Here is a 24,369-nt window from a genome sequence, read left to right as displayed (position 1 = left end):
TTCTTGATCAATTTTTTCTCTCTTAATGTTGATTGTTAAAAAAGAAAGGTTAAGATAGCTCACCTAAAAACAAGAGCTGAAGACTCAATTTTAACATGAGACTAAGCTAGAATCATATCAAAATGTAATTCATTTGATATGTAATACCCGGCTGTCTCATCTCCACCTTCATATTTTAGAATATAGCTGCACTAATTTATCGTAAACCAACCTCAGAATTTTACGGAACAAGAAACTAACCCAGCAGTGGATGAGTTGCCTGCAAGACGTGCGAGATGTAGCTCAGTTACATATTGGAGATATAGGTATGTTGGATTATGTGTTGAAATCAATGAATAATGTGATTGTTAGGAATTACATTGTCTGCCGTGCAGTGAACCCAACCACTCGGATTTTGAAGTACACGGTTCATGATCTTGCAGATGGGGTTAAGGTGATCGTAGAAGTTGAATGGAAACTGTAACATGCATAGATTAGTTGGGATAATTAACACAATTTGACAACAAAAATCATAAAAACTTTCAATTAAATAAAAAAAAGTTTAAAGATGGAGACATACTTTTTGACAAGGGGAATGCAATTATACCTTGGTCCTCAAATCTCACCAAAGTATGAGTATAGTATGTCTTATCATTTCAAACAATGAGATAATACACTACGAGTTATCTCTCACGATGACAACTGTGATTTTAGGCCGATCGTGCTCGTGCTGAATCAGGCCGACCTGAATTGTTATACTTAAGATTTCAATTTCATCTCTTTGAGAGAATTGTTTATTATGTTTGTTTTCGTTTATCTATGTGTAGTTGTATTATACCACCGTCATTGTCCTGTCCCTTCAAACAATGGGAGAACACACTGGAAGTTGCCCCTTGAGAAGACAACTGTGATATAACAGACATAAAGTCTCTCTTAACTGAATCAAAATATTTCGTTGACTGAAGCTACAGCTCCCTCTAAAAGCCTGGACATAGAGTTACTACACCTGTTTCGAACCATATGATTATCAACCCAATAACTATTAAGCTTTAATGGAAAAATAAACAAAATGAAAAAATTCTCAACCAATTTTCATAGGATTCGTATTGAAACAGATCCAATCGAAAATTTAGTTCTCAAAACCACCATGGCAAAAGAAAACAAGAAGCCAAACTCATCGAACTGAATGTCGAAGGCAACTCAGGCAAATTTAGTGACATGTGGAATATGAATTAGAATTATTCGAATTCTTGACTTGCTCATACTCGTGCTCATACGTATTGAATAAGGTGTGTTTCACGTTAAAATTTGCATTGTAGAATAGAAACTAGACGACTGGGGTGGAGGGTGGGTGAAGATGTTCACTCTTTTCCTTTCTCGATTCATGACTTCTCTTACTTCAAGTAAGTAAAAGTGCATTTAGAAGAGCATTGAACAAATGAAAGTGTAGGGTAAACATATAGAATAATCAAGTGTGTATACTTACAAGGAATAGAAATTGGAATCACTGTGATTCTTGAGTTTCCTGCATTAACTAAAATATGAGTAAAATAATCATTTTACTCCTTAACTTTTTCATGTGTTTACTTAGACGTAAAGAATTAGAAAATTACAACTTTTCACTTAAAAACTCATCATTAAACACCCAAAAATTAGGAATCAAATCAACTAGAGAGACTAGTTCTTTTGTGTGAAAGCGAGAATAAACCACTTAAATTGATATGGTTTGGTTTAGTCGGGGTAAACGGTTTTGATGGTTGTTTTTTTTTTTTTTTCAAGCATCTCCTTTCTCTTGTCTAAATTTTAGCTCATAAAATGGGTCATGCACGAGGGGTTTGTAGACCCGTAAACATGCGCCGTACATCATGCAAGAGTCGGTCAATACGGTGTGTGCGATATTACTAAGGTTTAGTAATATCACAAACTTTAGACTTTTGTCATAATAAACGAAGTTTTACCAAACATCAACTTTAGGGGAGATTTTCCAATGTAATGGAACGCAGCCCGCTAAATTTTATAATATAATTTGTTGATTTTTTTTAGTATCTGACATTTGTATATCGAACTGTATTTTTGCAAATTAAAAAATTTGTTTGACTTTAGACCTTTGACACGAAAAGAAGAAAAAATGTATTGACATTTAACAATTTTGTATAACATACTCATTTTTACTTTTTACACATTTTTTTAATTTTTTATCGTCGGATAAAATAAATTGTAGAATATCAAATAACAAAAGTTAAGAAAAAATGTATGAGAGGTAAAAATAAGTGTGAATGGCACCGGTAAACAAATGTCTCAAATCTGAATTGTCATTACCAAAAAAAACAGAAATAAAAATGTATCAAATCTGGGGAAAATAGAATTAAAAAACAGAAGATCCTCTGCAACCTGAAACGTTCTTCTCCTCCCTTGCAAGCAGAGTACACACACAGCAATTCCACGAAGTTTCGGTGAGCTTTTTCTCTCCGGTTCAGCATTTTTGCTTCGATTCAATTGTAAATTCGTTCGCAAATCCGTCTGATTCTCGTTGAAGGCTGCAAACTTTATGTATGTTAACTTGTATACAGAAGTGGGTTGATCTCCGTTTTTCATGTTGTTCTGTATTTGTATCGTAGAATTCATGATCACCATTGATTTTTTGCTGTAAATTTTCATCTGGGTATGAATAGTTCCATTCAATTTAATCCGCGTAAGCTGGATTTGTTGTACTATAATGAGCAATAATCCGTTTCGGCCCGGCAGTCCTAAGTCCTTCGTAGCCTACCCGAGTGGTGAGTTTGATTTAGAATCTGGAACATTTAGAAAACCCCGAAAGCATAGGAGGTCACCATTGCTTCCCATCAAAATGATTAGGTATATCGGAAACCGAATGCAGTATTATTGCAAGCTGCGTCCCCTTTTAGTTTTCCTCCTCTCCTTGTCAGTTGGGGTCTCAATTCTCATACTTTTGTCTCTGTATGAGAGCCGGTATCAAATGACGAACAACTACCAAAAGTATGACGTGGGTTCTTCTAGTTATCCGCTCCCGAATCTCCAGAATCTAGTCATGGTTGCCGGGCATTCAGTTTATACTAGTAGTAGCTGTGGAAAAGTTGATAAGGAGGATTCTTGGTTTTTGGAGTCTTACCAAAAGAATCCGGGTCAGGCTGCTACTTTTGTGGCTCATATACAAGAGGGAATTGAAGTCGCAGCCAAAGACAATAGAGCTCTCCTTCTGTTTAGTGGTGGAGAGACTCGAAGAGATGCCGGTCCTCGCAGTGAGGCACAGAGTTACTGGGCAGTTGCTGAATCAAAAGGATGGTTTGGTGAGTCTGTTATTTCTCTTGCATTAGACATGTTTTGGCCTGACTTGTTTTCCATATGATTCTTTTTTAAGATAAGACTCGATTGACTGCCGATTATATGAAGAACGATATGTGGATGCTGTTTAGTTCTTATGTACGTGATTGTTTACAATCTTTTGTCTTACGCCGTTCTCTGCACTCTACAGTTGCATTGAATCTACAGTATTTGTGCTAATAATTAGTTTGCTAGAAAGAAAAGATGATCTGCTTTTGTACTGCTTTGTTAGAAGAGTTCTTACAAAAAAGAAAATTAATTCTTTCTGGTGGTGTTATCTTTTAATTATTATTATTGAAATGCCCAAGTAGAAAGGTTGACTAATGTAGTTTGTTGCAATACACACACAATTTAAATGTGAAATTGATAAGTTTACTGCTGACAGATATAAATATATTGACTGAATTTCCTGAAGCATGGTGATTCATGACACAGTTTCCATGTTGGCCATAGATATCACTTCCACTTAAAACCCTTGGCGAACTTGAATTTATTTTAAAGATTGTTTTTCATATTTGGGTAATCTAATAACTGCACATAAGATTTCAATTTGTTGACAAGGCTGTTAACTAGATAAACCAAATTACACAAGTTGTGAAATGATAAATCCGTTGAAGTATAAGTCATTACACAAGGGGTAAGTTTATCGGAAGTATAAGTAGTTTAGTCTAAATGGTAGTCAATTTTCACTTTTGTCCACCATTGTTCCCTGTCACTATTCTCACTTCTTGAATTTACTGTAACAAAAAAATGGTAACTCTTCAATTCTTTCATCCATTTCATCATTCTGTGTTCAATGGAAGTACTTTTCCTGTTTTTAGTGGCATATAAGTAAGGAAGCAGGCATACCCCTGTTTTTTTGGCAAATCATATACCATCCTGGAGTGATCTGGTGTATCCGAATATTCTTTTCTGTAATCTTGCTCCCCCTTTATTCTGTTTCTTTCTCTCTGATATATTTCTCTTTCTCTTTCTCTTCTCTCAGTATCATTTATGCATGAAGTACTTAAATTCGTTTTTGTTTTATGCTGAGCTGATTTTGTTTATGCTACCATTTAAATGTTCCTTCATGTTATATGCTTTTTACATTGTTTCTGGTTTGCTACTTATTGTAATGTTTTATTCTTCCTTTTGCCTTTCCCTCTTCTCCCCTCACTTTATTGTCAAAATCGTAGTTGCTTTTGTAAAGGATAATAAAGCATGATTGTGCGTTAATTTACATCCATGTTGGTGTGAACTATCTTTTACTGGCCTTTAACTCGTATAAAACTTATGCCATGATGGTTTGTTTAGGCCAAGAAGATTTGCGATCGAGGACACTCACAGAAGAGCATGCAAGGGACAGCTTTGAGAATCTTCTCTTCAGTGTGTGCCGGTTCCGAGAACTTACTGGCACATATCCTCAAAATATAACTGTAAGCCCATTCTACCCAATCTGGTTTGTCATCTTTGAAGCTAAAATACAAGTATGGTGTGCTTATTTCTTGTCATAGAGTAACAGTTAAGCACAACGACAACGTAGGCTGAGCGTATATATGTATGTGATTATGAGTACTACACAACTTTCATTCAGCTGCACACTAGAACAAGTCAGTATATGCATCATCCAATAGAAATATGCAAAAGACATCTCTCTCTCTCTCTCTCTCTGCATATACTTATGGTATGTTGCCGAGGAGAACAAAACTGTGATTGCTCGTTCATTCATACTCTTTTCTCTAAGGTTTGAAACAAAATATATAATTTCTATATGAGTTACTTTGAATATCACATAAAGGACCGCTCTGCATGATGAGTATTCCATGAAGCATGTTAAGCATTGTATCCATATTGGTTTGAAAACACAATATATGTTAAGCATGTTAAGCTCCTTTTTGGATTTTCTTAAGCTTCGTAGTATCTTTATGATTTGACTGAATTTGTTGGTTTGCCACCATTACCGAAAGCTCAAGCTATTACGAAAAATATTTTATAGTCTAGCACTTCATTTTCTCACTTTGGCCTCATTACACCCCTAGAACCCAACATGTAGAATTCATGTTCATATTGGGAGGTTGCATTGCAAGTGCAAGGATTCGAATTCAGGACTCCTGCTTTATAACCTAACATGATTGTTTTCAAACCAGGTTGTAAGTTATGATTTCAAGGAGGAGAGATTCGCGCATCTACACCGGGCTGCAATTGGCTTTCCTGCGTCAAGGTTCTTCTACTTGGGCACCCCGGCAATTTCTACTGCAAAAGAAGCAGCCCGGAAAGGAGAAGCAGTCGTACGGACTCAATTCCAAGAAGATCCATATGGATGTCGAGGTTCACTTTACCGTAAAAAATTAGGGCGCGATCCGTTTCACCGGTCCGTTCCCTATCCAAATGGTTGTCCTGAAATTGAAGGTCTTTTCAGATATTGTGGGTCAGCTCCTTATCCAGGGTCCCTTCCGTGGCCTAAAGAGCAAAATTAATCTGGATAATTCTACTGATCTTGATGTATAGAACAGGAGAATCCACCTAACAGTCATAAAGGGAGTTCCAATCTCACAATAACATATGATTTTGTCTTCCTTTGTAAACAACATTCTTTAAATCAACAAGGGTATATGAAGGATGAGTTTTCCATTTTAGGGCACTATCAATTTTAACAGTCTACTGCTACTTAGTACTAAGGTCTAGTGGTATTCTTTTTCATTTGTAAGAGAGAAGTCTTAGATTCGATTCTCACCAAAGGCGAATTTGAACCACATTATTGCTAGTCCATTTTGAGGCTAAGCGCATCCCCCTCTCCCCTTACATAGATTATATTGTTTGTTCAGAATTTTAACAGTCTACTAGTCCTTGGGTGGCAGGTATAGTTGCATGATTTCACCGCTCGTCTCAGTTGGTAGGTTGATAGGTGGTAATTTTGAGTTTCCTAACTGCTATGCTTGGTGTTTAAGGTTCAGATTTGTTTTTTATTTGGGACTAATGTTTGTATGTGTTTAGGGTTCAAACACCTAAGATGAGACTTTGAAGAGTCGGTTTTTTGCCATCATTGGGTCAGGTATGGCCCCATGACATGACATATCATGGACGGCCTGGAGTGCCATGATCCATCGGTGGCCCTAAAGGCCCAATACCCAAAGGTCGGATGAATGTCATATTCCCATGAGGTAATTTATGGTTTGTTCATGATGTCAAGGGTAAAACCGTCATAGTGAGCGTATAGTACAATTGTTCTTCTTCTATTAGATGTGGTTAATTTATAGCATTTTCAACGTGCTGGGTAGCCCGGTGGACAAGGAGCAAATCCAATACAATTGCCTCCCAAACTTGCTCCAGCCCATGCGGGCAATTGGGCTAAGGGAAACCCGTGGGAGAAGGCAGGCAGGAGTCCAAGGTTCGAGTGCCTAAGGCATTTGTGATGCAAGCTGACGTTAGCCACGTTATAAAAAAATTTAGGTCAAGCGTGTGCACGTCACCGACAAGATTTCAGGCAATGGGGCCCGCGGTTTATAGTTTGATATGTTACTATTACCGGGTGCAACGTGGCATCCTCTCGGCCGTTGGATTTCAATGGCTCTTTTTTCTAGACCGTTTTATTTCCAACAGTAAAAAAAAAAAATTTAAAACTCCCCCCAACAGCTAGATGTCGTGGCACAATCTAAACCGTTTGATTCCAGATCAACGTTCCACGTTTTTCGACTTTAATTTTTTTTTAAAAAAGGAAAAAAAATCTGATATGTTACTGTTATGCCATGTGTCACAATCTGGAGGGTTGGATTTCAAATTTTCTGTAATCCAATGGTAGAAATTAATTAAGTTAATAAAAAAAATGTTAAAAAATTAAAATAAAATAAAAATCGAAATTAAAAAAAAAAATTTTATTTTCTATAAATACCTTATCTTTATCTTCCACCTTACACCACGCTTTCATATTTTCTCAAATATTTTCCACCACATTCCAATCTTTCTCTCAAAGTTTCTATATACTTTTGTTTCCAAAAAAATGGCTAATGATGCAGGTTCTAATTGGATGATTATTGAAGATATTACGTTATGTTCTAGTTGCGTTGAAGTTACTCATGATCTGATTACCGATGATGAGATGCAGTTGCGAGAAATGTGGAGCAATATTCATTCCCTTTTTCTTGAGAAAATTGGTGGCAAAAGAACGGAACAATCGCTCTCAAGTCATTGGAGAATACTCAGCCAATCGTTTACTCATTGGAGAAACGCCTTGGCACAAGCTAGTACTAATATTCGAAGTGGAGATAATAACGCGGATTAGGAAGCAATATATTATTTATTTGTTTGTACTATACCCAAATTTACATTAGGCTCTTTGATTATAATTTTTCTTCTCTTGCATTTTGTAGACACTTCAAGCACAAGCTTAGTATAATGTCAAAAACAAAAACAAATCATTCAACTGGTGAAAATTGGAATATTGTCAAAGATTGTCCCAAATTCAGAGTTGTGCATGTCGGTCCAGAAGTTATCATCCCATCTACACTCTATGCTAGATCATGACTCGCATGTTCATGAAAGCGACACAGAACAAGTGCCGAAAGTGACCCCTGAACAAGTGTCAGGGTCGACCCGTTGTCCACTTAGGCCTAAAGGTAAGAAGGCTTCAAAGAGAAAAGAGAGTTCTTCCAAGAATGATTATGCAAAATATATGGAAGAACTTGCTCGTCAAGGTGAATTGACTTTGGCGCAGGTAATGGCTAAATTTGAGGCTATAAGGCTAGAGATGAGGCAAAAGTTGCAATTGCTGAGAAATTATTTAAAGCTAATGAGAGAGAAAGATAGCTACTTAGGCAAGAAAGGGAAGAGCTTAAAGAAGAAAGAAGGGCTTAACAAGATCGTGACATTATGAAGGAGCCTGTAGATACGATGTCTCTAAATTCTAAATATTTTTGGAATTCAGAGAAAGCAGACATGGTGCGAATGAGGCATGCAAAAGAAGAGAGACCAAGTGGAGATGGTCCTAGCACCACAAATTGGTTAGGTGATGATTTTCCATTCACCAGGGACTAGGAAATTTGTTGCATAATCAGAGAGCATAATTTTCCAATCGTTTTGGGTTGTAATTTCGTATTTATTTAATTTGGTATTTTATGTAATTTCGTATTTATTGAATTGAGTACTTTATGTAATTTTGTATTTATTTAATTTAGTACTTTGTTTAATTTGATTCTAAACAGATTGTAACACGTAGCGCAATGAGATTGGTTAAAAATCTTATCAGAAATTTATCCTCAACGATTCTAAAAAGGTAACGACATGTGACTTAACGAGACTGGTTAAAAATCCTATCCGAAATTACAAATAAAATTATTTTTTATTATTTTATAAAATAAAAAATACTAATATTTTATTGCCAATTGCCATGACTATTCAATTTAGGAGTGGAGATGCAAAAGGCAATTACTGTTCATTAAAGGCACTTACTATTCAGTGGAGAAGATTCAATTGCCAATTGCCATGGGGGCCTTCCTACACTGGAAGTGCTCTTATGTCTCCACAATTACTATTCATAGTATTTAAAAATTAATAATGTAAATAGTAAATTATTGTATGGATGAGATTAATTTTTTCTAATGTTTTCTAATTTAGAGTTGTGGCTAACATCAGCGTGACGTCAGCTTGATATCATCTGCCTCAGGCACTAGTAGGGGCTCAGTCTGGCTGACGCCTTTGTGGTGTTGAATCCATTTGGGATTTTAACGTTAAATCCACACACGCCTCCTCACGTGTAGCAAAGTTTGTGAGCCTAACACGGAGACAATTTTATTTGAATGACGTAAGTTCAACCACAAAATCATTTCAAAATAGGAAACTTTAACGAAAAGCTCCCGATACTATTCACTTTAATGAAAAACCACATTTATACACTAAAAAGTTAATTCTGGTATTATTCACTTTACCCTTTATTTTGTCATTTTAGTTAAAACTCAAAGTTTTCAAACCTTTTTCATTAGTTTTCCTTTCAAAATAATATGTGTGATCCAACTCCTTAATTATGAAGCCTTTCGAATGAACTTTAACTTCACATCCTCAAATCTTGTATATCTTTTTCAAAGAAATTTTATATTACTACTTAACTATGGACAAATTGTTGCGAAAGGAATATCGATTGTCACCCAAAAGTAAGGGAGAAAATTAGTATTATTATAACCACTTGGGTATTAAAATTTCTTTCTTATTAATATTCCTTTGGACATATATATTTAAGCTTAAATGAATCATTATTAAATTATTAGTAGTAATAGTATATTGGAAAGGCTGTGTACATTGGCAAAACTTGTTTAAAATGGCGACCCAAGCCAAATAGGTTCTCTTTTTTTGGGAGTTCGAGAGGGGAATGTCTATCGTACGCAATCTTACTCTTACTAAGTAAAACTTGTTTTTATCTTTTAATCTATGCCAAATTTATGCGATTAGTACTCTAGTTTAATGATTTTTTTACTCATAGCGAGAGATTTGAAGCTTGCTCGCTTGAATGACGAATTTGATACCTATTTCTTATGAATGATCCCATATGCCGTTTTGCCAAATCAAAATCTTTACTAAACTATGACCAAAATAAACATATTTATGAGCTTATTGTGAAAATTCAATGAGGAATTAGTTGAAAGAGTACTCTATCCCACCTCATAGAATTGAATATTATTGTAAATAAAAAATAAAATAGAAATCTAGGCTTACATATATGATTATCTTTTATGCTAAAAAGATATATTTTTCATTGTTTTGCCATTTTCTAAAGAGATTAGTCCGAACAAGTTACTCCTTGGTTAGTGCAGGGGTTCGGCAAAACTGGCCGAACAAGGCCGATAATCGTAATGGACGGTTAATTTGGTTCGGTTTTGATTATGAAATGGTCGAACAGTTTCAAAATCAAATCAACTCATATCGTTTGGTTGTGCTAATTTAACTTTTGTGGTTTGTTGCCTTTTAGTATTACAGTCTAGTGATATTCCTCTTCATTTATAAGTGAGAGGTTTTATGTCATATCCCAACCTGGGATGTGGTGGGGGCCCCAACCCGGAAAGTCAAGTAGGACTCCGAATCGAGCTGTGCTAGCCGACACCTGAAAGGTAACGAAGCCATAAAATGTGGTGATGAGGAAAATGTGAATAAATTTAAAACTTAAATGTGCCTAATTATGAGTGCGTTATGAGTGGAAATGAACCCGTTTCACACGTGATTACAGAGCATAAGTAAAGTACAGTAGAGTAAGATAAGAATTATACCATCAAAGGTAGTCACCTATTTTGGAATATGCCGCTCCGTCGCGATTCAGAGTGCATCATAATTAGGAATAGTTAAGTTTTAAATTTATTCACATTTTCCTCATCACTACACTTTATGGCTTCGTCACCTTCTAGGTGTCGGTCAGCACAGCTCGATTCAGAATCCTACTGGACTTTCCGGGTCGGGGTGTGTCATTTTAGTTCGATTGTCACCAAATGTGAATTTGAACCATATTATTACTAGCCCATTGTGAGGCTAAGCTCACCCCTCCTCTTTAGTATAAATATTATCGTTTGTCTAAAAAAGAAAACTTTTGTGGTTTGTTTGCATTATTTGGGTGTGTGGAGTTACAAAACAATTCAGCTAAAATATAACATGTGGTGATGCAGTTTTAAAATTAAATAATTAATTTTTATTTTCATGATTATTGATAGTGGAGTTACAAAACAATTCAGCTAAAGATGTTTAATTCTTGTAATTCACCATTAAGTTTGAGACCCTTTAATCTTTTGTGTTTATTACCCTATCAACGAAGGTGTGATCCTAGAGCTATACTTAGAAGCATTTCTCCATCATTTGCTTCATTCCTCATCTCTCAGTCATCTTCTTTCGACAGCCATCTTCTCTCCTCATCAGATCTTCCTAGTGTTTTCTTACTGGCCAAAGAATGATGTTCTTCTATTTGAGCTTTGGACTATTTATGTTGTGTAGATATGCTTGAGTTACAAAACATTTCAGTTAGGCTGTTGTATTATAAAAAGGGTTCGAAATCCGTCAGCTTCCTCATTTAACACCTAACCACTAATGATATCATGTATTAAAAAAACTACTAAAATGACAGCCATTTAAATCAATGGTTATACGATTTTTGATTTTGGTGATTTTTTAGTAAAGATTATCTACTTAGGACGACTTAAAATAGACGATTAGACTATAGAGATATAATTTGGAATAAGTTCTACCAAAACCTTTCTCATATAAGCTTATTCGAGGAGTTCCTGAATCATACGGTTTAAGGTATAAGATAACTACAAGGTCAAATTAAAAATAAAACATTATTTCAAAATCAAAGGTCAAAACTAAGGTCGCTATCAATAAGTTATGAACATCCATATGAGAGGAGCATTTCAATAAAGAAATATATCCGACGCCATAAAGATATTTAACGACTATCGATGAAAGCTGGCCATGCTCTCATCAGTACTAGTCTATATCCGGTAACAGTAAATTTACAAATAATTGGTTTGGGGTGGGGGCGTGTGTGTTGCGCCTCATCACCAAGTCCTAAACAAGAAGAGAGTCGTACGTCAACAATGAAGCAAACATATATTTCGAAGCTCTATGTCTCTCTGTTTCTATAAATCCAAGATTTCGGCAGCCACTGTGGAGTTGGAAACAAGAAAACCTAATTACAATGAAAAGGAAGTTAATGGATCAGAATATGGGATCAGAGATTAGAAGTGCCATTGAAGAACTCTCCGTTATGGTCAAGGTTAAAGGTGCTATATTGGTCCCAGCGGCTGAACATGGTGGTGGTGATCATGCTCAGGAGGCTGCTCATATTCCCACCAGGCCTTTTCTTTCTCTCTGCAGCTTGCTTCTTCAAGTTCTTGGTCTCTCCCCCCCCCCCCTCTCTCTCTCTCTCTCTCTCTCTCACACACACACACACACACACAGAGATATATATATATATATATATTTATTTATATTACGCACCCTGACATGATCAAATACCACTTACAGTTGTTTTTTCCTTTTTGCAGATAAAATAGGACCAACAATGGCTGTTCTAAGCCAAGATATTCATCAAAATATTCGGGTAATTACAAAGAATCTTAGTATTTATATGTGTATGCATATATTGTATATGAACAATTTATACACCATATAGAATTATGTTTATATTGATACACTTAAATAGTTAAATACGCATATATATATATATATATATATTTATATTTATATATAGATATGCATTGCAAGAAAACATGATATTGTTTCTTCTAGGACCTTCATGTAGGAATACATATAGTATATGCTCCACATGCTGAAGTGTCTCCAGAAAGCTTTCTTATCCATTAGCAACGGGTTTCCAATGTGAAACTTTATTTCCAAGTCCACTTTATCTCCCTTTGACTATTCATGGTAGCAGAAACAACCCAAGATGCATGTTTCAAATAAGTAATATTGATGCTTTGATGTATCGAGCCGTCTTCATCGTGCACCGATAATTTTATGCTTAATATGCACTACTGAAGGGATTGATTTGTCTTTTTTAATAACCACTCTACTTATTGTTTTATATATATATATATATATATATATATATGTGTGTGTGTAGAGATTGGAAACGAAACATGAATCAGATCTTTCGACATATTCAAATATGGTTGAGATGTTGAAAAATGAGGCGACTGAAGGCATTGCTAGAAACGTTACCAGTTGTAGTAGAGCCTTTGTTTGGCTCACCAGGTAATTTAATTACTGTGTTTGCCCTTGACTATGTGAAAAACAACGAGAACCGTCTACATATAATTGGGCGGAGAAATTTAAAAAATTAATTTGGATTTAACAATAAAGCCAAATGTTACCCAAAATTTTGAGATTATTACGTATGAAATGACTGTGTGAAAAGAATCATTTTGAAATCCAATTTTGTTCTTTATTTCCTTCTTGTCCAAGTCTTCATCAATTATAATAATCTAAAACAAATAAATTTTTTTATCTTATGATGTCATATATATAAATCCCTAGATTTGAAATTATCAAATCCAAATGGCCCCTTACGTATTATCAAATCTAATAGTTCTTGTCAAGATTTTAGAGAGATGATCAATGACTCACTAGAATGTAGTACTAAGTGGTGAGTTGTGCAATTATTCAATTATTTATAATTCACTAATTGGCCCTACTTTATTTTTTGAGATTAGACGTAACTTATGCATCAAAGTTGTCTTTCATTGCTAATGATAACAACCTTATAGTACTTAAACCATTATTTAGGTGTATAATTGGCACAAATTCTTGGATGTATCAACTACTTCTTGCACAAGATGCTTCATTTTCGTTATAAACAAATTGGTTTGTTCTACATTCAGATCCCTAGATTTTACCGTGGCCTTGTTGCAAAATTTAGTGAGAGATCCCGGGCAGAATATGCAGCAGGCAGTGGAAGAGTCTTACAACGTTACTTTGAAGCCATGGCATAGGTGGATTTCATCAGCTGCTTCTAAAGTATTACTTTCTTCTTTTTCAAAAGCTAGCTATATAGCTATTCATTATTTGTTCCACTGTTACTGCCCCAAACTTAAGCAACTTATCTAGCTATTCATTAGGTTCAACACACAGTCATGCTAACACCGAGTGACATGATGTGTCGTATCAATTTTGCTTATAATTTTGATGAAGTAAATATACTACACCATCGTGTCACGTGATTTATATGGAATGACTTTTCTCTATAAGGGGTTTTCTTTTCTAACTAAGCCTATTATTGCTATCCAAGAAGGACCATGAATAGCTGAAACTTAAAATTTAACAGCATGGAGACAATGGCCCACATGGAGCAACATAAAATTTTACTTGGAATTACTAACAAATATACCGTATGCAGGTAGCTCTAATGCTAGTGCCTGACAATGAAACATTCATTAGTAGCCTCATGGCAAAAGATGAAAACTATGACAATTTGAAACTGGAAATAGAGACCATGGTTTCCTTACTCGTGCCTTATCTGGAAGAAATCCACTTGATTCTGGTTAAGTATTCAACCACCCAACGCCTACCGGATGCTTCTTCTTTGGCTAACATATGTTTTGACATGTTTGATTATACTTGGTTTTTGCAGAGATTTTATCACTTGGATAGGTTGAAGTCTAACTGAGGTACAAACGTAAAGAAAGCAAAACTAATGATTGTACAGCCATGAGTCAAAGAGTCCAGCATTCCTGTGTATATGCGTGTGTGTGTAGATAAATATGTGGAAATCGTATTTGGTTATGTGTAATTAATAAAGCAAAATTGTCTTTGTGTTTCGTATAAGTTTCTAATGTATCTCAATATGAAGGAACATCTATCTATGATATCCTCTGTACAGTTTTATTGGAAAATACTCACGAGTTCGGGTGCTTATGAATCTTTGCTTTTCGTATAGTCGGTTTCCAGCATAGGCATCACTTGAAAATGAGGACATAATTCTTAGAAAGTGTTTTGAGGATTCATTAGCTCCAATTGCAATGAGCTGTTATGGAATGATTAAATCACAAATACTATGCTTGATTTGATGAGAGGGATGTGGTCTGAAAGCTAAGGACTCACAAGTTTAGCAAGAGAGACTATGCATTAAATTTCTCTCATGCGCATCTCGTACCTGTATATGAAATGAGCATCAACTTACTTAATTAAATCATAGTCACTCGTTTTCATTTGAAAAAATAGAAGGCCGAGATTTGATGAAGTAAGTTAACGCTTATTCCATACACATATGCGTGATACGTCTGAGAGAAAGTTTGATGCATGAAATTTCTTTATATATGATTATAGTTTGGGCTTAATTAAGAGGTGTTTTCATAAGGTTTCTATAGTAATTATCAAGGCTAGGAATATCTAAGTTAAAGTAGCTCATTATATCGTAGTTCAAGCCCGCATGCTATACCATTAAGTGCAAAGGTAGATTTTTGTCATCATTCTAAAGTGGTGGTAATACTCATTACCTTATTTATTACCATTATATAAAATTAAATTTTGAGATTTAAACTCATCTAATAGTGATAAATCGAATGGTGACAAGCATTACCATCACTAGAGGACAGAGAGCAAAAATATTCACTAAATGCAAGGCACTTCGTTTTCTCCTCCAAAATTGGAACATGTGCTAGAAAACCAGCGCGCTTCAGCTTCTCTCTTGTGCAAGGAATTGGGCAACTATTAGTATTCTGCAAGACCGAGGGCTTCGACTAAAGAAGAGAATCCAAAGTGTTACATACTTAGCAAGTAACCTTTTATTACAGTAGTGAAAATATGTTGAGTCATTGTATGATAACGAGTTCAAATTTCATCGACGACTAATCTAACATCTCATCTAACAAAATCTATAATTTGACCCAAAAAAAAAAAAAAAAATAGCGCTACATACTTACAAAAAAATAAATCCCAATGCTATTTTAAGAGAAAGGCTGACTGATAGTGACAATTCTTTGAACAAGCAGTCGAGGACTCGTCAACGCATTAAAAATGAAAATAACAAAAACATTACATCCACAAGCCAGCTCTAAAAATTCAGATGATAGAAACATGAGGACAAAAACGACCGCCATCAAAAGTACTACTTTGACTAACCAACTAGATGATAAAATTGGTTCACAAATTTTTACTCCGTCCTGCGTCACTGAGCAAAGAAAAGCCCAACTATTCGTCCACGTGCCCTCTGCTTATCTGTATAGATAGAGAGATGGCAAAACCACCACCCTTGCTTCTGCATGTCAATTGTATCAGACACAGTGCAATTTCGTTTGGGAGCAAATTGCAGTGTTTTGGTCAGTGGTTGACGTGTGGTATGCAGTTGGTATTGCATGTAAGACCCAAAAAATGCAGTAACATTCATGCAAATATATCGTCTTTATTTTTCAATGAGATATTGCACCAGTACCTTACAGATAATCACAAATATTTCCATATAAAAAACAGCTTAACAAAATTCCTTAACATGTAGCTAGCTTTGTGTGCCTAATGGACATAAATTATTGATTTGCTAGCAATACTATTAGGTTTCATAGGAGAGGTACTAAAACTACCCTGTGCTCCTCAGGACTGGGCAGGTTGAAGCTGTCTCTTCGGAAGAATTACCCAATTTTGCACCCTTCAGAAGACCTCCAAGTAGTTGTCCAGGGTCATAGAAGAACTCCGCCTTAACAATTTTCTTGCGTTCATCCACCTGTTTGTTTGGTAAGTTTGTTAGGATTTTTCCTTGATGCGAGTAATAATAAAACCATAGTTTAGGGTATATCATGAAAACAAATGGACTTATATTAATATTGGACTTGTAGTAATTTAATTATGATAAATTACTGAGGAGAGAAACAATAGAACTCAAACTTTTGAATTAGAGTTGGTTTCAAACTCTAAAAACTGACATGTAACTGTTGCCACAATAGGAGGAGCAGTTATCATTTTAGACGATAAAAATAGTTTGGTCCCTCTTCTAAGATTACCATGTTCATATACCACTAGTCCTATTGAAAGTGTGAACTATTCCGAATCCAAGAGAAGAGTAGAACCTTGCTGCTAGATTTTCATGGCGAATCCTGCAAGTAAGCTTATTGTCTTGTGCATTTATATGGAATACTTTTACTGAGTGATAATTTCGTGTTGATGTAGTTTATGGTTTGGTTGATGATGTTGTTGGTAAACAATAATGAAAGTTTACAAAGTTAGGACAAACAATTAATAAAATGGAGAAATATTTCAATTTTTAAAGGGATAGTAACATAACGTGAAATGAAAAAGAATGAGAGCTTCATTTGATTGGCCAAGTAGGGTTAGAGAAGCTCAGAAGTACCGTAAAAATGGCCATTCCAAAGAACTCAACCATTTCTCCAGTGGGAGCATGGCCCTTGAAGGGGCCCTCCATGTAACCCCAGTGCCTGAATTTGTAGATAATCTCTGGTGGCCCAGAATAAACTTGGAGGACCTCCAACGCAAATCCACGAGGGAATGTTGTGGTGAAAGACTTGAGCGATGATTCTGCTGTTTCCTCATCTGGATTATATCCCCTGAGTTTCTCGGGCAGTGAGGTCTGCAGAAAAGAGTTATATCCTCCTCCAATTTTCCCTATTTCTTCAATATTTATGCCTTTCCTTCCTGATCAAAGTATTAGTAATTAATTAGTATACATGGAAAACATTAAGTATCTATTTAATGAGTTTTGGATTGCACCAGCTAGCTATTAGTTTGTTAATTACCATTTACGCTGACAGTGTATTTGTTGGGATCAAGTGTTTTGAAATCATCAGGGTTGGACTTGTGGAAAAGCTCCATCTCCCATGTCTTTACAAGGTTCTGCACCTCTTCTTCCAGTGACCCGGGTGGCCATATCTGAGTTTGACGCAGATTTTAATTGATCAAAGAAAATGAAACGTCGATCTCTTGTACAAATATAAAAAGGGAAGTTGATGCATATCAAACACACGCAACAAAACTAGTATATTGTTAATTGTCTCTATAATTCATAGCAAGCAGTCACACACACACACACACACACACATATATATATATATATATATATAGAGAGAGAGAGAGAGAGAGAGAGAGAGAGAGAGAGAGAGAGACCTTTGTTCTGCCTTCATCAAAGAGCTTGTTAGCAACATCATAGCTAGGAGTGGCACCAAAATTCCATTTGGTGTTCTTTTCTCCTTCTCCAGTCAAATGGGAACGGTACTTGTCTCCCTCAACACCTAAAGATGCCATCCTCAACATAGGGTAGAAGCAAAGACTACTACTGGATAAAATGTTTTGCAGTTTCCTTCAACCGGGGTCTCTATTATATAGGCAACAAATGGTGATATAATACAGTTACAAAAATAAAATAAAATAATAATTTTATGATCAGACAAAGTATATTTTTCGACGGGCTGGGATTGCTTTCGCGTGAACTCGCTTAACTTCGGAGTTCCTATGAAACCCGAAGCCAATGAGCTCCCAAAAGGCCTCGTGCTAGGTAGAGATGAGAATATACATATAAGGCTTACAGGATCATCACTCATGGGCGATGTGGGATCTTACAAGGCCAAGGATTGGCTTTGATACCAAATTGTCACATCCCAGCCCGGGCCCCACCACATCCCGAGCTCGACTCCACCGTAGCATGATATTGTCCGTTTTGGGCCCCTACCACGCCCTCACGATTTTGTTTCTGGGAACTCAGACGAGAACTTCCCAGTGGATCACCCATCTTAGGATTGCTCTCGCTCGAACTCGCTTAACTTCAGAGTTTCTACAGAACCCGAAGCCAGTGAGCTCCCAAAAGACATCGTGCTAGGTAGAGATGAGAATATAAATATAAAGCTTACAAGATTCTTACCCCTAAGCGATGTGGGATCTTACAGGTCATATCTATATTTTAATTTCTCATACACTTCTTTTTTATGTTTATGTTTGAATTAAATAAAAGTCAAACTCCAGAGACTTTATCCAAAGAGATCTCCATTTTTATTTTATTTTTTGTGAAAATAGAGACTAGTTGTGGGGATTTTCATTTTTTGGTAAAATTAGAACTAGTTATGGGATCCATTATATATCGAATTTCAACAATTTGAACTGTCTATTTTTAAGTCATTATTCATTCATACACTATTCAGGTACTACATAACTACACTATGGATTCAGGTACTACATAACTGTATTAATTGGTACCGCATACATTAGTATTATCGGTATTATCCCATAGATTCAGGTACCACGCTACATAACTACATTGTGGATTCAGGTACTACATAACTACAGATTATATACTTATGTAGTACCAATTAATCCAACTATATGACGTCTCTCAGTATATTTATCTCATGTGCTTCCATGTGATCAACAAAATAATGTGCTTACTTGTGTGGTTCTTCTAAATGTCAACTTTATTTCTTGGATTTTACAGCGTCTCCATTATTCTTAGAAAAGTTTAATAGTTCATTGGAAAATAGAGAGGCGTGTAATAGTTTCTTTTCAAAAATCAAACTGCTAACATTCTAGCTTTCACATTACATATTAAGAAATTTTTAGAAAAGTTTTATGTGAACATCGATGGAGGTTAATCTATTTTTATGGTATCGGCGCAGATTGTCTCATTTGTAAAATTCAACTATCACATGCACTTCCAAGTGTAAAGTCAAATTGCCACACGCACTCTATACACTCCATTTGTGTTGTTCATGTGTTTGAGTTTAAAAAAATGAATGTTGAGAATGAATTCCACATTGATAAGAGAAGAGACCTTACATAGACTTATAAGTTGAACAATTTCTTATATTGTCAATTGGTTTTATGATAAAATCTCAACTTTCTTTAGTATTGAAGCTAGAATTTTATCACAATAGAGACGTAAAAGAGAAACTCCTCAATAATGTTCCACTTCACTTTACATTTTCTGTAACGATTTCTCATATTTTGCATATTCTGGATTGCCTATAAATTTAGTCTCTCAAATCAGTTTCTTATATACTCTAGGGCGGATGCACAATGTTGTTTGTGGTTAAGTATTCTTTGAACCAAATGTGCACTGATTATAAATACGCATTATATTGCTCAGTGCACTGGTTACCCTCAGGCTTGGTGTACCGTTACTTCAGGCTTGGTGATAATATCCAAAGTTCTACAACAATCTTCAGCTCTGCACATTTCATCAGCTTGTAACAGTTGCAGACTCGAGCTATGGCAACTAGGTGCCTAGGTATACTAATAGCATCTCCAATTATGTTTTCTAATTTTTAATTAAAAATACTAGAAAGTTAGTGTAGGAGCTCGTTAGAAATTTTTTACTCCCTCTAGCCAAAAAATAATAATAATTTTACTCCCGAGATTTATATTAATTGTGGACCAATAAAAATAGAGTTATTATTTAAAAAATCTTTAAAATTTTAGTAATTAATGCTTGAAACTAATTTCCCACTCCCGAGATTTAAGAGAATCTTTATCTTAGGAGGTGGATAAGAAGTGTGATTAGAGAATGATTTTTCCAAATTTTCCCTAAACTTTAATCAAAGCTCATTTAGGGAGCCCATTAGAAATGCTTTAAGATCATCTCCAACCGAAGGATCCAGAGGGCCGAAAATAGCCCAAAAACGATCTTCAACCGAGAGCCAGGCCAGAGGATTGGTGGGCCCCACTAGACAAAAAAAGGTCATAGGGCCAATCAGCCAACCCAAACCAACCAGCCAACCGGGCCTGGGCCAAGCTAAAATTTTGAATCCCCAACGGCTAGTTGACATCAGTTACCATTGGTTTTTTATTTTTTGGGCCAAATTTTTTTTTTAAAAATTCAAAAAAATTCTAATTTTTTCGTATAAATACCTAAGCTATTCTTACACCATTCCTCACAAAATTTTCACCATTCCTATACCATTTCAATTCTCATATTTTCTTACCTCTTCCAATAATCTTTCCTTAGATTTTTTTTAATAATTTTCAAATGGCCTCATCTGCAATGAAAGGTAGGGCTTGGACCCGAAAAGAAGATGAAACTCTTTGCAGGGCTTATGGGTGGGTCTGGAAAGATAATGTGAGGGGAAGTTCTCAAACAAGTGAAAGTGTTTGGATTCGTGTGTCCAAAAAATACTTAGAGTTCTCCAAGGCACCACTCCACCGAATACCCAAAACCACGAGATTGTTTTTCAAGATGGATGAAACATCTTCAACCAAGTTTGAACAAATGGCATCAAGCACTGTTAGTAGCCACAAGTAGACATGAAAGTGGCGCCAATTACTACGACGAAGTTAGTGTTTTCACAGTTTATTTTTAATTTTTAATTATATTACATTTAATTTCATGAATTAATTTCCTTTAATTTTTGTAATTATATTTTCTGGATACCCCAAGTGGAGGAATTATATATGGAGGGTAACTCGAAACCCTTTAAGCATCAAGGTTGTTGGGAAATTTGTAAAGGGTGGGTGTTATTTGAACATCCACCTCAACATAGAGTAGCTCCTATGCCAGTGTTTGGAACTCCATCGTCAGCTATAGATATGGATGAAGATGAATCTCCTACCATTCAACAAACAAGCGTGCCACCTCCATCTTCGAGTGAAGCTTCCATACCTAGGGCTATGAGATGAAACAAGGCCTGAAGGTTGAAGGAAAAGGGCAAGGCAAATGATGATTACGCCGCTCAACAGGGAGTGGCAGAGTCATTGCGCTTAATGGCGGAGCAAAATGTCATTGTCGTGGAAGACAGGAACCGTAGGCATGAAGAATGGGCCAAACAAATACAAGAAGAGATGGATGATAAGAATATGGAAAGAAACACTTCGAATTACATTCCATTGAGTAACGCCTATTTTGATAGGAAAAAAAAAGGATATTATGACCTGGCTGCAGTTGTTTACCTCTAACTATATTCCTATAATGGCAGATAATGAAGATGATGAAAATAATGAAAATAGTGAAAATGATGATGAGTTTGAATTTTAAATTTAAGAAGTGTTGTAGTTTTTAAATTTAAGTTGTAGTTTTTAAATTTAAATAATAAATTATGTTTGGCCCTAAGTTGGAGATGATTTTTTGTAACAAAGCTAACACGAGCCCTCTGGCCCTCGGTTGGAGATGGTAAGAAATATGGTCCTGCACTGTTCATCAAAATATTAATTTCTTGGAGGACCAGAGAACTAAAACGAGCCATCTGGCCAACTCTCGGTTGAAGATGAGCTAACAAGTTCTATAAAAAAAACTGCTTAACAACTAACCACCTATTATAAACCAATAGCTACTAAAAAGAGAACACATGGAAAAATCAGAATTTGTCATTTAACAAATGACTTGTCCAAACTAAAATGACATGGATAGACACCTCATCGTCCTAGTATTGCCTGCCCCATCAAACAAATCTTATCCTCACGATTTAAGAATCTTTAGGTCTCCTAGAGGATTAGACTGGAATGGAGAAGCAATTATTTTCAATGTCAAAATAAAAATGAAAATTTTGTGACCAACTTAAAAGTAGGAGATAGATTACATGTAAAAAAAAATGTATCATTCCAATCCTCTCATCTACCTTCAAAATACCTTGAGTTTAGTGAATTATCTATTCCATTCGAATTCTAGTCAAACGAGCTAAAACTGATGTAGCTAATTTCGTTACCCTTCTTTACTATCGTCCTAGTCAACGGTTTATATTGAATATTACAAAATGTTTGTCCATAATCTAAACCCTTATTGGAAAGGATTAAGGGATGTCTCGTACACATGATTAAATTGGAATAGATATGTTAATGATTTTTTATTTGGAGTGAACGAAGAGATGATAAGAGAATCCTTCCCTTTCTAATCCTTCCAAGTCCAACTTAGTCGGCTGGACGGATCCTTCTTTCGCCGTCAACGGGCCCACGGGTGCCAGTCGAATTTTGTAGACCAAGGGTCGAAACTGGTATACACGAAAAATGAATGGTTAAAATTAAAGCACACCTTCAATTTTGTAGAAGCTAACTTTGAAACTTTGTGTACCTGATCAAATGGACCCTGAGCCCACAACCAATTAGCTGTTACACGAGAGCTACGCAATTTTTTGGTTCCAAAACTTGAGAAATTGTCAATCGTTCAAATTCTTCCATTTCTCCAGAAACTTTGCACCAATTTGATTTCAGTTATTCAATCCAAATATTTATCAAGAAATTGTGGGTTTTACCCATTTGATTATGTTTTAATTATGAAATTAAGTTGGAATTAAAATATCTGCAGAAACCGTTTAAATCCTACTACATTCCAAGAATATTACAAAATGTTTATCCATAATCTAAACCCTTATTGGAAAGGATGTTTGGTACACATGATTAAATTGGAATAGATACGTTAATGATTTTTTATTTGGAGTGAACGAAGAGATGATAAGAGAATCCATCCATTTCTAATCCTACCATTTTAATAAAAAATGAAGTGGTCCAAATGGATAAGTTTCCTTCAGAGTAATTCATCTACTGTCCTCTTCTAATGGTAATAGTTTGAAAATTTCTTCATTCAACGTACCTTTAATTTAGTAGGTTAATACATTTACAACCAAAGAGACTAGTTGGAGACGAAGCTTGATATTTTTTTTTTTTTTTTTTTTTTTTTTTGGGAAAACGGGTTAATATTTGTGTTCACAGATTGGTCGAGGGACAACCAATTTGTTGATGTCATTTACACGAAACTGAGTCGCACACCGGACGGATCCTTCTTTCGCCGTCAAGGGGCCCACGGGTGCCAGTCGTATTTTGTAGACCACGGGCCGAAACTCGTATATACGAAAAAATGAATGGTTGAAATTAAAGCACACCTTCAATTTTATAGAAGCTAATTTTGAAACTTTGTGTAATTTGATCAAATGAACCCTAAACCCACAACCAATTGACTGTTATATATACGAGAGCTCCGCAATTTTTGGGTTCCAAAACTTGAGAAATTGCCAATCGTACAAATTCTTCCAATTCTCCAGAAACTTTGCACCAATTTGATTTCAGTTATTCAATCCAAATCTATATCAAAAATTTGTGGGTTTTACCCGTTTGATTATGTTTTAATTATGAAATTAAGTTGGAATTAAAATGTCAGCAGAAACCATTTAACTCCTACTACATTCCAAGAACCAAAATACAACCGACCAAAAAAATAGGTTTGCTTTTCTTCATACAAAAATCCCAAATAAAAGCAAAATATGATCCCAGAAAATTAATAATAAAGAAAAATTAAAAGTAAAAAAATACCGAAGATGGAAGATTTAGAAGGAACCATCAGACACCAAAATTGTATCCCCAAAAGCAAAAGAGCTGTACGGTCCGCATCATGGTTGGATCCAAAGATCCCATCACTTGGTCCCTCTCATCAAATCCCTATCATTCTTTTTTTTTTTTTTTGTGAATTTTAATTTGAAATCTGGATTCATAGAGAAACTTGAAAAACAAAATAACATTAGAAAACAGAAAAAAGGAGAGGAGAGGAGAGGCTCAGAAGAATTGGGTATGAGAAATTTATCAGCACAGATTCATCAGAGTGGTGCATGACTTCCTCAGGTGATCATCATCGCCCCTCCCTCCCCACGAATGCATACGATGCTAAACAAACACCCGCAGACTCACTCACTC

General features: G+C 35.5%; 3 protein-coding genes and 1 non-coding gene across 5 annotated transcripts; 2 read left to right on the top strand and 2 right to left on the bottom strand.

Annotated features, from left to right (window-relative positions):
- Window positions 1-2,261: 2,261 nt before the first annotated feature.
- On the top strand, window positions 2,262-5,934 carry LOC137729693 (uncharacterized protein C57A10.07). The gene is made up of 3 exons (XM_068468697.2): window positions 2,262-3,287; window positions 4,615-4,736; window positions 5,448-5,934. The coding sequence occupies exons 1-3, from the start codon at window positions 2,696-2,698 to the stop codon at window positions 5,775-5,777; spliced, it is 1,044 nt and encodes a 347-aa protein (XP_068324798.2). The 5' UTR covers window positions 2,262-2,695; the 3' UTR covers window positions 5,778-5,934.
- Window positions 5,935-11,764: 5,830 nt separating this feature from the next.
- Window positions 11,765-14,686, top strand: LOC137730287 (glycolipid transfer protein 3). Of its 2 annotated transcripts, XM_068469346.2 has the most exons (6): window positions 11,778-12,164; window positions 12,315-12,370; window positions 12,893-13,023; window positions 13,650-13,785; window positions 14,165-14,308; window positions 14,399-14,686. In XM_068469346.2, exons 1-6 carry the CDS (start codon window positions 11,966-11,968, stop codon window positions 14,432-14,434), a joined length of 702 nt encoding a protein of 233 aa, XP_068325447.2. In that variant the 5' UTR covers window positions 11,778-11,965; the 3' UTR covers window positions 14,435-14,686. The 2 variants fall into 2 exon arrangements, with proteins under 2 accessions (XP_088534965.1, XP_068325447.2); XM_088678839.1 differs by having other exon boundaries at window positions 11,765-12,164; window positions 14,165-14,686.
- Window positions 14,687-16,148: 1,462 nt separating this feature from the next.
- On the bottom strand, window positions 16,149-18,065 carry LOC148693329 (pathogen-related protein-like). Its single transcript, XM_088678840.1, has 4 exons — window positions 17,878-18,065; window positions 17,511-17,643; window positions 17,108-17,409; window positions 16,149-16,483 (listed from the first exon to the last, which is right to left on the bottom strand). The coding sequence occupies exons 1-4, from the start codon at window positions 18,022-18,024 to the stop codon at window positions 16,340-16,342; spliced, it is 726 nt and encodes a 241-aa protein (XP_088534966.1). The 5' UTR covers window positions 18,025-18,065; the 3' UTR covers window positions 16,149-16,339.
- Window positions 18,066-24,227: 6,162 nt separating this feature from the next.
- LOC148693328 (small nucleolar RNA Z221/R21b) lies at window positions 24,228-24,313 on the bottom strand. The gene has a single exon (XR_015952809.1). It is a non-coding gene; the product is annotated as a small nucleolar RNA Z221/R21b (small nucleolar RNA).
- Between the last annotated feature and the right edge of the window lie 56 nt (window positions 24,314-24,369).

Source organism: Pyrus communis, chromosome 10, assembly GCF_041283825.1.
Source record: "Pyrus communis isolate YQ-2024b chromosome 10, ASM4128382v1, whole genome shotgun sequence".
Lineage (NCBI taxonomy): Eukaryota > Viridiplantae > Streptophyta > Magnoliopsida > Rosales > Rosaceae > Pyrus > Pyrus communis.
This window is presented reverse-complemented; position numbering and strand designations above follow the sequence as displayed.